General features: G+C 40.6%; 1 protein-coding gene across 1 annotated transcript in view; it reads left to right on the top strand.

Annotated features, from left to right (window-relative positions):
- LOC123510344 (G-protein coupled receptor GRL101-like) overlaps nt 1-15,000 on the top strand; it is a 53,145-nt gene that overhangs the window by 10,682 nt on the left and 27,463 nt on the right. The window contains 8 exon segments of the mRNA XM_045265417.1: nt 1-91; nt 789-938; nt 1,640-1,789; nt 2,749-2,907; nt 4,664-4,780; nt 7,884-8,000; nt 10,665-10,799; nt 11,775-11,894. The exon segment at nt 1-91 is cut by the window's left edge and continues 8 nt beyond it. Of these exon segments, the coding sequence (XP_045121352.1) occupies nt 1-91; nt 789-938; nt 1,640-1,789; nt 2,749-2,907; nt 4,664-4,780; nt 7,884-8,000; nt 10,665-10,799; nt 11,775-11,894 (1,039 nt within the window).

Here is a 15,000-nt window from a genome sequence, read left to right as displayed (position 1 = left end):
GCTGTGTGTGGATCCGGTTCTCGTGTGCACCGGTTCTACTGGTGTGACGGGTGGCCGGATTGTGCCGATAACCACGCCGATGAACTAAACTGTGAGTGTCTATTGGTGTATAAACTGTCTCGGTATTGTTTTTATCATCGTTATCATCTTTCCTTCTTTTTGTCATTTTCTTTATTGTTTCTATCTTTATCCTCGTTCCTCTCCTCCTCCTCGTCATTATTGTTATCGTTATCATCATTATCATCTTTCTTTCTTCTTTTTTTCATCTTTGCCATTGTTATTATCTTTATCCTCGTTCTCTTCATCATCATTGTTATCGTTATCTATTTCTTTTCTTCATCATCATCATCATCATTATTGTTTTCGTCATCATCCTCTTTTTCTTTCTCCTCATCGTTATCACGTTAATGTAATCCCTTTACCTTTTAACCCTTTCAGTACCAAGACGCGTTTCCATATTCATTCTGGTTACTATATGGTCATTTTACACAGCTTCAGAAACTTAAGTGGGTGATTAAAGCAGTGGAGACTCTGGCCATTAATCTTTTGACCTCCATAGACCCTTCGTAATGCAAGTAAAATCGTCTAATCATACCCAAAAATCAGGATAAAAATGCGTCTCATTGTTGAAGGGGTTAAAAACAAGCTACTTTTTCCCACTTTTCCGCGTAATTGAAGCGAGACAGATACTACAATTTTCCATTTTCTCAGCTTTATTTTTTTCCCATTTTGCATTTAAAACATTTTCTAAACTTTTTTTTTTTTCTCTCTCTCTCTCTCTCTCTTAGGTGGGTCGTGTGAGGCTGGCCAAGGGTTCCACAGGTGTCCAAACTCCAGGTGCATTCTACAGAGCAACGTGTGTGATGTCTTTTGTGACTGTGTACCCGACTGTTCCGACGAGACCGCCTGCCCAGCCTCGCTCTACACCAGACAGGACGGTACGTTGACATACAGGTAGATAGATAGTTAGATAGACATATAAATAACAGATAGATAGATAGATAGATGGACAGATGGATAGAAAAATATACGTAACATTTGAAGAAAGTCTCATATCGGGAAATCCAAATATTCAAGCATTTTAGAAAGTATTTTGCATAAAGCTGCACACACACACACATTTTAGTCTTCACACACACACACACACACACACACACACACACACACACACACACACACACACACACACACACACAGTATATTATATTAGTTTTTTTTTTCCTTTCTCTGATTTTATTGTCAGTTTTGCACACACATCTCATAATGCTGCTCCTCCACCTTATCATCATTTCTTCTTCTTCTTCTTTTTCTTCTTCCTCTTCTTTTTCTTCTTCTTCTTCTTCTTGTTCTTCTTGTTCTTCTTGTTCTTCATTTTTTTCTTGTTCTTGTTCTTGTTCTTGTTCTTGTTCTTCGTCTTGTTTTTGTTCTTGTTCTTCTTGTTCTTGTTCTTAATCTCCTTCGTCTTCGTCTTCGTCATCGTCATCTTATTATTGTTGTTGTTATTGTTTTTCTTCATCTTCCTCTTCTTCTTCATCTTCATCTAGTACATCACATGGCTATATATAAGAAACCAAACAGAAAAACAATTAGTGAAAACCCTCCACCAATCAGCCCGGTAATGTTTTTTTTTATGTTGCAGGTGTTGCCAGGTGTGAGGCGGAGGTGACCCTAACCTGCCTCGTGGCCAGCCAGGAAAGAGCGAGGGACAGGTGTATTGCCAGCCAGTACATATGTGACGGTAGCAGCGACTGTCACAATGGGCAGTATTACAATGATGAATTTGGCTGCGGTGAGTGATGGCTGTGTGGCTGACTGATTGGTGAGGGAAGTGAATGGTGGGAGAAAGAAATGAGTGAGTGATTGGGTGAGTGGGTGAGTGGGTGAATGGTGATTGGTTTGATGGAAGGAGAGAGGGAGAGAGAGATCATGTAGTAGAGTAAGTAAGGATGTGTGAAGGAAAATGTGGATGTGAGTGAATGAGTGAGTGTGTGAGTGAGTGACGAGTATATTGATGGAGGGAATGAGTGACTAACGAAAAAAGAGAGAGGGAGAGAGAAATTGCCTACTAGGGTGAGTGAGGAAGCGTGAAGGGAAAATATGAATGTGAATGAGTCAGTGAGTGAGTGAGTGAGTGAGTGAGTGACGAGTATTGATGGAGGAAGTGAGTGACTGAGGGAGGGAAGAAGAGAGGGAGAGATCGTTTTAATATGTCTGATGGAGTGAGTGAGGAAGCGTGAAGAGAAAGTAAGGATGTAAGTGAGAGAGTGAGTGCCGAGTGGGTTGGTGGAGGGAGTGAGTGAGGGAAGGATGAAGGGAGGGAGAGATCGTTTTGATGAGTGTCTGATGGAGTGAGTGAGGAAGCGTGAAAGGAACGTTTGAATGTCTATGAATGACTGAGTGAGTAATGAGGTGAGGAAAGAAGGAAATGAACGCATGAGAGTATGAGACTGAAAGATAAGAAATTTAGATTGGAGAGTTAAGAAAGATAAAAAAAGACAATTTAGAAGAGTGAAGGCGTCAAAGAGACCGCATTAAAACAATGAAACTTGAAGGAGCGAATAAATGAATGAAGGAATAGCTGAGAGGAGGCACTAAGAGGAGGAAACATTACTCTTCCATTGAGATATCAGACAGAGTTAAGTGATTAATTTGCATGTTTGCTAAAAAGTAAATAAAAAAAGACGTGCGTAAAAAGGAAAGAAAAAGGAGGAAAAAAAGTTTATAAGTGCCTGATTCTCTCCCTTTCAGTTGGGGGCGGGGAGGCGGGATCACGGTGCCCAGGGGAGGAGGCAGGAGGGGAGGTGAGTGGTCGATGGTTCCTGTGTGAAGACGGCAGGTGCATCCCCTCCTCCCTCAGGTGTGACTACAAGAATGACTGTCTCCACGGCGACGACGAGGACGACTGCGGTGAGAGAGAGAGAGAGAGAGAGAGAGAGAGAGAGAGAGAGAGAGAGAGAGAGAGAGAGAGAGTGTTTTTAATGTAGTAGTTTTTGAGGTTTTGTTTTTCTTTGATCAAGATGTAAACTTTTTCTTCTGTTTTCCTTCCTTCTCTCCTTTTGTCCTATTCTTTCATCTTTCCTCGCACTTCCGCAACTCTCCTCCACGGCAAATAGAAAATGATACCGTGATATCCTCCTCCTCCTCCTCCTCCTCCTCCTCCTCCTCCTCCTCCTCCTCCTCCTCCTCCTCCTCCTCCTCCTCCTCCTCCTCCTCTAATATCAAAATTCGCCGACGACGCTAAACTAGGTAGCATAGTACGCACAAGAGACGATTGTGATGCCATCCATCGGGATTTAGACAACCTTAGTAGCTGGAGCGATCAATGGCTTTTAAATTTTAATGGAGATAAGTGCAAAGTAATGCACATCGGCCAAAACAGTGTGAAGTACAATTACAAATTGCATGGACGTAACTTAATTAAAGTCATTGAAGAGAAGGACCTGGGAGTACTCATAGCAAATGACCTAAAATGTGCTGCACAGCGTTCGGCTGCGAGTCGTAAAGCTAACACTGTCTTAAGATTTATCGCGCGTAATTTTGATTATAAAACACCTAAAGTCATAACGCGTCTTTATACATCACTAGTGAGACCACATTTGGAATACGCGGTTCAGTTCTGGTCTCCATGCTATCAAAAAGACATTAATAAATTAGAGAGCGTTCAAAGACGAACAACGAAACTAATCCCCGGAATACGTGGTCTGTCATATGAAGAACGTCTCAAAAGACTAGACATGTTCTCCTCAGAGATCGTCGCATCCGAGGTGACCTCATCCAAACGTTTAAAATACTTAAAAATATAGATAAGATCGATTATGAAAATCTTTTTGAGCTTTCGCAATCAGTAACGAGAAATAACGGCTTGAAGCTTAAAGGACAGCGATTTAATACTGATTTGCGAAGAAACTTTTTTAACGTAAGAATAGTTGAACACTGGAACAAGCTGCCAGCGTCCGTCGTCCAAGTTAACACGGTAGCTACGTTCAAAAGTAAATTAGACAAGTTTTATAAAGAAAATGGTTTCCGATAATTTTTTTTCTTTTAGCGATAGTAGTATTTACGATAGATATCTCGTTTTCTTAGCGATAGTAGTAGTTACATTAGTACTCTCTTTTTTTTCCCATCTTTCCTGTATAAATTTCCCCGATTGTCCTTCTCAGCAATCGGGGTGTATTTTTCGTCTTATTTCTTGTCGGGGGACGCCGGAAGGAGTGGTGGGTGGGGAGGAGCTTCATCTCTTCTATCCTTGCCTCCTACTAAGTATGTAACTTCTGTACATGTAGTTTAGTAAACGAGTGACCTCGTCATAGGTCGCAAGGCCTCCTGTCACTCGTCTTTCCTATGTATTCCTATGTATTCCTCCTCCTCCTCCTCCTCCTCCTCCTCCTCCTCCTCCTCCTCCTCCTCCTCCTCCTCCTCCTCTTCCTCCTCCTGCAACAAACACACTCTAATCTATTTCTTCTATTACTTTTCCTTTTCCATGTCTAATTTCTCTTTCCTTCTCCTATTTCTCCTTTTCCTTTTCCTTTTCCTTTTCTTTTTCCTGCACTTTTTCGTTTTCCTCCTCCTCCTCCTCCTCCTCCTCCTCCTCCTCCTCCTCCTCCTCCTCCTCCTCCTCCTCCTCCTGCTCCTCCTGCAACAAACACACTATAATCCCCCACAGAGACCCCGGTGTGTGGCCCAGGGGAGTGGCGGTGTCAGAGTGGCCAGTGTGTCCCTGCCGTGGCCCGCTGTGACCTCCTCTACTCCTGCCTGGACAAGACCGACGAGATAGGATGCGGTAAGGTTGGGAAGGAGTGGGTGGTGGTGGTGGTTGTGGTGGTGGTGGTGGTGGTAGTTTGCTGGGTTAGTTAAGAGAGGGTAGTAGTGGTGGTGGTGGTGGTGTTAGTTTACTAGGTTAGTTAAGAGAGGGTAGTGGTTATGGTGGTGGTGGTGGTGGTGGTGGTGGTGGTGGTGGTGGTAGTGGTGGTGATTTGCTAAGTTAGTGAAGAGAGGGTGGTGGTTATGGTGGTGGTGATTGTGGTGGTGGTGGTGGTGGTGGTAGTTAAGGTTAGCTAGGTTTAAGAAAGTACTAGTTGTGATTGTGGTGTTTAGGTTAGGTTAGTTGAGTGGTGGTGGTGGTGGTGGTTGGGCTTGATTAGTTACTAGGAAGAGAAGACTTTAAGGTAGTGGTGGTGGTGGTGGTGGTAGTGGCGGTGGTGGTGGTGGTGGTGATGGTGGTGTGTCTTACTGAAATATTCATGTGTACAACTTTACCTGCATGCTTTATTAACTCCTTACTTGTTTTGTTTTTATTATTATATTTTCATGGTTTTAATATTTTTTAGTCAGCTTTTTCTTTCACGGAGTATTTTTATTTAGTTTTACAGCAATAACACTTAAGAACCAAGCTCCTTATTTCTGTGGACTGAAAACTGTGGCCACATCACCTCTATTTTTAAAGGACTCCTGTTTCAGTCATGGGTTTTTAAGGGTAGTTTGGTAATTCTAGTGACACATAAACACGATTTCTCTATTATTAACAGCAATAACACTCTTATGAACGAAGCTCCTCATTTCTGTGGACATTGAAAAAATAGTGGCCACATCATCTCTATTTTTAAAGGACTCCTGTTTCAGTCACGGGTTTTTAAGGGTAGTTTGGTAATTCTAGTGACACATAAACACGATTTTTACATTATCAACAGCAATAGCACTCTTAAAACCAAGCTCCTCATTTCTGTGGACATTGAAAAAATAGTGGCCACATCGCCTCTATTTTTAAAGGACTCCTGTTTCAGTCACGGGTTTTTAAGGGTAATTTGGTAATTCTAGTGACACATAAACACGATTTCTCTATTATTAACAGCAATAGCACTCTTATGAACCAAGCTCCTCATTTCTGTGGCCTTGGGAAAATATTGTCCACATCATTCGTGATGTTCCAGACTTTTTTTCATTTGCCAATGTCACAAACTTCACTGACCTTAATTTTTTTTTCCCGTATGAAATTCTAAACGAGAAAAGAAAAAGTGGTTAGGAGTGGCAGTGGTGTGTGTGTGTGTGTGTGTGTGTGTGTGTGTGTGTGTGTGTGTGTGTGTGTGTGTGTGTTTAATAAGCCTTTTCATCATTATAGGAAACCGTACACTTATTTTTTTTTTCAGGGTACATGATTAAAACATGCATTAACAAACTTTTTGTTTTTTTTGTTTTAACTTTTCCTCCCCATTCTTCTTCTTCTCTTTCTTCGTTTTCCTCTTTTCTTCTTTTTCTTCTTATTGTTTTTAATATTATCATTATTGTTATTATTACTGTTATTATTATTATTATTATTATTATTATTATTATTATTATTATTATTATTATTATTGTTGTTGTTGTTGTTGTTGTTGTTGTTGTTGTTGTTGTTGTTATTATTATTATCATCATCATCATCATCATCATCATCATCATCATCATCATCATCATCATCATCATCATCATCATCATCATCACCACCACCACCACCATCGTTATCATAATCATTATCGTTATTATTATTATTACTCTTACTTTTTTGTTCGTTGTTATGAAAGAAAACACACACACACACACACACACACACACACACACACACACACACACACACACACACACACACACACACACACACACACACACACACACACACACACACACACTACTATACTTACTACCTGCATTATATCCTGTTATGTTGTGAGTGTTGCAGTGTATTTCAGTGTTGTGTTGCGTAGCTCACCTGCTGCCTCGTTACCATGACAACCTAATCCCTCTCCATCCCCTAAGTTTCCATGTTGTAGATGTATCGTGTGTACTGATATATTCTTCACGGGTGTCTGTGCTTTGTCTCGTGTGGCTTGTGTGATTTGATTGCCTTGTTGACGTAGCGATTCATTTGGTGTCTCACTAAAATATAGAGCGTTTTGTGTATAATGTTTCTACCAAGGAAGTGTCTTTCTTTTCTCTATTCTTGTCTTTCTTATTGTATTTTCTGACTACGCCTTTGATATGTGACCTTCGTGGCATCTCAGTGCAAAAAAAGTAGAATGTTTTGTGTATAAAGTTTCTACCAAGGAAGTGTCTCTCTTTTCTCTATTTTTGTCTTTCGTATTGTATTTCCTGACTATACCTTTGATATGCATGCTTCAGTGGCAAAGTAAAGAAAAAAATCGTCTGTGGCTATTGTGGTGATTGGTCAAGCTGTTCTACTGAATGTATGTGTTCGTCCTTGGTACTCAACTTGTTACTCACGCACGGATTCACTACAATACGTCTTTCATACGTGAGTTTCTTCGCTACATAAAGTTCACATGTGTCTTACGAATAGTTTACGTACTCTGTCCTCTCCACCCCACCTGCTCCCGTGGAATTCTCAACTTCTTATATTTTTTTTCTTGATTTGTTATTGTCATCGCACTAAGCCCTGGATACGTGACTTCCTCAGCTAAAAAAAGAGGTGTTGCCCGTAGGTATTGTGGTGGTTAGTGGTTACCTGAAATCTTCCCTCCTCTGCACTCACTCCTGTCTTATACCCCACTTGCTACATTTTCTTTGACTGAGTATCTTCCTATATTCTCATTGTATTCATCACTTCATCTTTTGTTGTCTGATACTCCTAACCGCCACCTGTCTTTTTTAAAATTTGCTTTCTATATCTATAACGCAGGAATGGCTATCTAACTTATTCCCTTCAGTTGCTATAATGCCCAATCTATGCTAAATTTACTCTTCATGCTCTCTTATCTATATCAATAATCCACTACTTAAATCCTCCGACTTACCTTGAGCTGTGTATTGTCCTTCTGCAAAAAAATTACTGCTTATGTTCTGCTTTATGTTACGTTCACCACTTATCCTCCTTCTGTTGTTCTGTCTGGACGCAGAGGGGGAGCCGTGCGGTGCTGGCTACTGGCGGTGCGGCGGCGGTCAGTGTGTTGAGAGTCGCCTGTGGTGTGACTGGGTGAAGGACTGTCCGGACGGCTCTGATGAGGTAGACTGCGGTGAGTAGAATGGGAGGAACATGTGCTGGAGTTGGAGTAGAAGGAATGCAAATTGGGTAAAGAGACAAATGAGAGGATTGGGGATATAATTGAAGAACGGTAATACGAAGGGGAGGAGAAGGAGAAGGAGAATGTGTAAGAGAATAGGAGTAGGGAGAGGAACACGAGGAATATATTGGATGAAAGAAAGAGATGTTAGAAAGAGGAAATGAAATACATTGGAAGAAGAGGAGAGGAAGAAAAGAATGAAGGAGGAGGAGGAGGGAGAGTAGAAATTGTAACACCAAGGAATAAATTGGAGGAAAAGATACCAGGAAAGGAGGAGAAAGAGAAAGAGAAATATAAAAGAATAAACTGAAATCAAACCAAGAAGATGAAAAACAGAAAGAGAGAGAAGGAGAAGCACGAAAAAGAGAAACTGTTAAAAAGGAAAGAAAACTAACTACTGAACTAAACCTTACGAGACTTGAAAAGGGAGAGTTCACGGGAGAAGAGAAGGACGAGGAGAAAGAAATGCCTATCTAACAAAAGGAAACACGAGATACCCCTAAAGGAAGTATCACGTAAACCAACCATCAGTAGAATTAGGAAGGCATCAAGAAGACCAGGAAGAAGGTAGGAAAGAGGATTCTCAAGGCTTTTTAAGAGGCTTTGATACGCTAAAGAAAGTTTCCTTCCTCCTGCCCCTCCTCCCCTACACACACACACACACACACACTCTCTCTCTCTCTCTCTCTCTCTCTCTCTCTCTCTCTCTCTCTCTCTCTCTCTCTCTCTCTACCAATGTTCCCCATAATAAAAAGAAAAAAGATCAAATTAAGGTCAGTAAATCCATTAACTCTCTTTTCTCCCCCTGATATCGTGGTAGCGAGTGACTAGGACGCCCCTGACTCACCTGTCCCATGAATATTACCTGGTTACTCTTCAATTAATCCCTCGAGAGCTTGTCCTTACAGATTCCCGGGGCTTTGATGGGTAGACTCGTATTATTTCTCTACTATTTTGTACTGGAGTTAATTTTTTTGCCTATTTAAAGATTTGGATTTATTTATTTATTTTTTTTTTATACCATGTTGGCTTTTCACGGGAATTTCTGGGCTAAAGGGGATATTTTTTGTGGTACTTCCTATCTCAAAGCCCACCCGCTAGGAAACCATTGCCCCGAGTGAGGAAGCCCAACCTACACTCGGACCGTAGACAGGATTCGAACCCGTGCGCTTGGAGACCCCTCGGACCCCAAAGCACGCATGGTTCCACTGTAGGGTTAAGAGGGAGATAAGGTTTTATTTTCGTTGTTTTTATGTTTCAATTCATATTTCTTCTTTGCTCTCATCTTTTGTATTATTTATTTATCTTATGCTTGAGTTTGTTTGTTTTCCTATTAAGATTTGGAATGATTTATAGGGTTAAGAGGGAGATAAGGTTTTATTTTCGTTGTTTTTTATGTTTTTATTCATATTTCTTCTGGTGATCATCTGCTCTCATCTTCTTCACGCCTATGAGAGGTTTCTATTTTGTTTCCAATTAACGTAGAGAATTGGAGAAGGGCGAGGGGAGGATGGAATGCTGCTGTTAATTGTATTTCTGCCTTCATATGTTCGTTTTAGTTACGTTTTCTTTCTTCTTTTGTATTTTCTTCATTTTTCTTGGTTTTTCCCTCATTTGTTTTCATTTATATTTTTTGCTTCTTTCCTATTTTCTTCAGTAATTTTTTTTCCTTAATTTTTTTTTATTTACGTTTTCTTTCTTCTTTCATATATTCTTCAGTCATTTTTTCCTTCATTTATTGTTTTCATTTATATTTTCTTTCTTCTTTTGTATTTTCTTCAGTTCTTTTCTTTTTCCTTCATTTATTGTTTTTATTTACGTTTCTTTCTTTTTTTACATGTTTTTCAGTGATTTTTTTTTCCTTCATATGTCGTGTTTTTTTTTTTAATTATGTTTTTCTTCCTTCCTTCACATAATCTTCCGTTACTTTTCCTTTCTTCTTTCGTATGTTATTTTTACTTACTTTTTCTTTCCAACGTTGTTTTTCCTTCCTTCATATGTTTCTTTTTCTTTTTTCTTTCATACGTTCTTCATTTACGTTTTTCTTTCTTCTTTCGTATGATTTTCAGTTCCTTTTGTTTTTTTCTTCATACGTTCTTTAGTTCCCTTTTCTTTCTTCCTTCACAAGTTCTTTTTTGTTACTTTTTTTTAATGCTAAGGGAGACTGTTAAATATTCTTGTTGCAGGCGATTAAGTATTAAGTGGAAATGAATGATAATCTCACCTAGGAAAAAGTAATACGATCTTTCAGGAAGTGAGGTGGAAAAGTCAGCGAAAGAGGAAGGAAACAATACAAATTTTAAACTTCAAAAAATATAAGAAATTCAGTTTGTGCGTGATAATCCTTGCAATCTTTTCATCCTTTAGCTATAAAAATAGAAGCCTTACTTGCCTTACTTGCCAAGGTGAGAGAGAGAGAGAGAGAGAGAGAGAGAGAGAGAGAGAGAATGTATAGTAATTAACATCAAACACACTCCAACTAGAACCCAACGTGATGATTTAGGGCTGTCCCCCAAAAAACACACAAAAAACAAACGAAAAAAAAAAAAAACATTAGCATTGACTTTTCACTAATTCCACTATTTTTTCACCTGGACTCTTTTCTGTTTGTGTCAGGGGATGCTAGGGGGGAGTGCGGCCCAGGGGAGTTCCGGTGCAGCAGTGGGCAGTGCATCGAGAGGCGGTACAGGTGCGACGCCTCGGTGGGGGAGCGGCAGGGATGCGCTGACTCTTCTCATCTGCTTAACTGCTGTGAGTGTTGGCCAGTGCTGAGTCTGTGGGGAGGTTTGAGAGGTGGATTAAAGGGTAAATAAAGTCAGGTGTGTCTGTGGCTGTGGCTGAGAGTGTTTACCAGAGAGAGAGAGAGAGAGAGAGAGAGAGAGAGAGAGAGAGAGAGAGAGATGGGAGGGGAAGACAGGGAAACTAAACAGACAGATTGACACATAATAAAAAAAAAAACTGAAAAAGATAAGAAAACAGACAGAGACATACAAAAAATAGACACACGCACAGACGAATATAAGGACAAAAATACAAAAATACTGAGAGAGAGAGAGAGAGAGAGAGAGAGAGAGAGAGAGAGAGAGAGAGAGAGAGAGAGAGAGAGAGAGAGAGAGTGGGATGATAGCATAGGGAATCGGTAAAGCAACAGTAATAGGAGACAGGACTAAGATTCACAATGTGTTTGGCATTTATATTCCTGATAATTGTAGGAAGTGGTGACCTGACACGTATCCCTTTGAGAGATTGATAAACACTTTGAAGGGTAAACGTCACTTGCAAAATACTGATTCCCGCCAAAGTTGCTCCTAACTCGTAGAATGGCTCTCAATGTTGTGAATTTGCTCCTAGAAGTGTTTTCAAAATGTCTCGAAGATATAATTACCTCAGAGGACATTTTACAGTAATGAACCTCTTCAGTACCAGGACGTGTTTTCATATTTATTTTGCTTACTATTTGGTGATTTTAAACAGCCTCAGAAACTTGTGTGGGAATTAGAATAGTGAAGACTGTGGCCATTAACCTTTTGACTTCCATGGACCTTTCCTAATGTCAATGAAATCATCTTATCATATCCAAAACTCAAGATAAAAAATACGTCCCAGTACTGAAGGGGTTAAGAATTGTGGGACTCAGTATGAATTGTTTAAATGTTTTGACACTTGCATACCACGAAATATAACACCCGTGACCTCGTTTTAACCCTTAACCTTTCATGTCCCCAGCCATGTTCGAATGTGGACCAGGTGTGCTGAAATGCGCTTCGGGTCCGTGCCTGGGACTGGGGCAGGTGTGTGACGGCTTCGTGGACTGTCCTCTCACCTGGGATGACGAGGATAATTGCCGTGAGTTTTATCTCTTCATCTGCTGTGTACTGAGTTGTCGTCACATGTTTGTGTTCCATCAGTTCACTCTTGCTTAGTTACTTATCGGTGAGTTTTTAATGTTACTGTTTCTCTAGTACTGTTGGTTAGTGTTTCTGAAGTAGTTTATATAGATATCGTTAATCATATTGCATTAATCTCTTCAGTACCATGACCTGTTTTCATATTCATTCTGGTCACTATTTGGTGATTTTATACAGTTTCAGAAACTTATGTGGAGTGTTAAAATAGTTAAGACTGTGGCCATTAATCTTCTGACCTCTTTAGACTCTCCCTAATGCAAATAGAATCGTCTAATCACACCCAAAAATCAAGGAAAAAATGCGTCTCAGTGTTGAAAGGATTGAAGGTTGTGTGTCAGTATTATGTCAACGTGAAAAGTTCTAAACGTTTCACGAACTCTACGGAAAATGCTGTGGATGAATTCAAATCCACGCAGAACATTTGCCGGATTTAGTTAAGTCTGCGGATGTTGTATGATACGTTTCACTAAGTCTGAGCCAGAGTCACTGACACTTTGTCTTTTAAATGGTGAACTTTCTGTGGGAGTGAATTACTGGGTACATTTGTTCATTTATAGTAAGACATGTTGTGGAATTACACTGGTATAATTCTTTCATATTTTTCCTTCAAAAAGATAAAACATATATACTGCTATTACTGTGGTACATTTCCTCACGTTTTATTCTGCAAGATTAACATGTACTGGAACTTCCCTTATATATTTCGTTGGTTATATTGTTACCCTTCCACCTGTGTGCTGCTTCTTTTCTCTCCTAACCTTTTATCAATCACTCCCACCTTCGCATCGATAAGCAACTTTATCCCGTGTCTAAGCCTATTATCCATAAGTCTTAAGTTCCTCTTTGCCTTCCTCCCTCCTTGCTTGCCTCATTCCTCCTAATCCTCCTATTTCATAATCTTACTCTTTATGAGGGAGGCGGTGGCGTAGTGGATAAGGTGGTGAGCGTGGGATCGCGCAGACGTCCTCGCGTAAGTTTGAATCCCACCACGTACCGCCTTGAAAACTTTGCTATTTGTCGAGTGGTTTAAAGTTACCATATCACCATGATACCCAGGTTCTAGGTGGTTACACAAAAGCTGCACTTGGGTGGTGATATTGGCCCTAGTATGGTACCACTATAAATAAAATTGCCTGCTCCATTAATGGGTGGAAGCTGAAGCTGAATAGCGCTTCCCATACATACTGTTCAAGTCTACCTACAGGATCTACAGACCACAACATAAAAAAAAAAGATCGTTTAGTGTTATTTATGAATACCACTATTTCCGCGTCCTCCGCCTACTCCTCTTCCTCGATCATGGTTTTTTTTTTGTTAATGTAAGAGAGGAGTTCCGGCCAGGGGCAACAAAATATAGATAAAAAAGGTCCACTCAGTTGCCAGTCTCCTTATAGAGCCGATAGGATTAGCCTCTCTGTGTCTCAGGTTCAGTGTGGTAAGTGTGTCATCTTAGTGACAGTTGTTTACCTCCCCCCTGCGTGGATGCGTTGCCTGTCACTCCCTGTTTCTCTTAGTAGCGTGAAACCTTCCCCCTAGAAACGATGGTGCCGTGTTTGCCTTGTGACCGGTGAGCGCTGTCTTGGTGGTGGGGTTTTGATCTTGTTTATCAACGTGTTTTCTTTTATTTTATACTTATTTATTTTTTCCTATTCTTTTATTCATTTGTACTTTAATTTCTCTCTCTCTCTCTCTCTCTCTCTCTCTCTCTCTCTCTCTCTCTCTCTCTCTCTCTCTCTCTCTCTCTCTCTCTCTCTCTTCTCTTCTCTTCTCTTCTCTCTCTCTCCTCTCCTCTCTCTCTCTCTCTCTCTCTCTCTCTCTCTCTCTCTCTCTCTCTCTCTCCTAATCTCATGAATTATACTCTGCTACGGTTTCATGATAGCCAAGGTTTCTCCAGCTTATATTACAATGTTTATTGCTTCCTCCTCCTCTTCTTCGCAAACAAATAGACACTCGGGAAGGAAATCAAGCATACATAAGAATGTGTGTGTGTGTGTGTGTGTGTGTGTGTGTGTGTGTGTGTGTGTGTGTGTGTGTGTGTGTGTGTGTGTTACCTTGTTAGGCTGTCAGGTAGAGGGAAACTGACTGGTGAGGGAAAGTTCTGACCTGATAAAGAGTCCCCCTGAGTCCTAAGACGGCTGAGCTTGTGATGGCTTCCAATACCTCGCTCCTTACCCTCCTCCTACCCACGACTTATCATCTTTTCTCTCTCTCTCTCTCTCTCTCTCTCTCTCTCTCTCTCTCTCTCTCTCTCTCTCTCTCTCTCTCTCTCTCTCTCTCTCTCACACACACACACACACACACACACACACACACACACACACACACACACACACACACACACACATAAGCAAAGAGATCTACTCAAAAAGGAAGGAACTACTACCACTACTACATTACTACTACTACTACTACTACTACTACTACTACTACTACTACTACTACTACCACCACAACCACTCCCACCACCACTGTCATTACTACCAGGAAAAGAAACTGCGGGGGACAAAATATTTTCCTCGATTCATTTGTTGGTGCGGCCTTGCGTCAGTCATACTCTGCGTTATCTGAACCAATATTGAAATTTTCCCCATTGTTAATCGAGGCGTCATTGGAAAGCGATGATGGTGATTATTCAACAAACCCGAGCACTTGTACTATTGCTACTCGTTAATACCCGCGGGTGAGAAACAAGCTGAATAGACAGACAGACGGTTAGCTCTTTCAGTACTGGGGACGCATTTTTACCTTGATTTTTGTGCGTAATTAGACGATTTTACTGACATTAGATAAGGTCTATGGAGGTCGGAAGATTAATGGCCAGAGTCTTCACTATTCTAATCCCCTTAAAAGTTTCTAAAGCTATATAAAATCACCAAATAGTGACCACAATGAAAATGAAAACGTGTCCTGGTACTGAAAAGATCAACGTAGTAAAAAAGCAACATTGTCTACCTGAATGATTATAAAATGCGAATCCAGGGCCAGTAAACTCTTCACTCGCGTCTCCCATTAAAAATCCTTGTCCTCTGAGCTTCACGAGAGGA

The sequence above is a fragment of the Portunus trituberculatus genome, chromosome 28 (assembly GCF_017591435.1).
Source record: "Portunus trituberculatus isolate SZX2019 chromosome 28, ASM1759143v1, whole genome shotgun sequence".
Taxonomy (NCBI): Eukaryota; Metazoa; Arthropoda; class Malacostraca; order Decapoda; family Portunidae; genus Portunus; species Portunus trituberculatus.
This window is presented reverse-complemented; position numbering and strand designations above follow the sequence as displayed.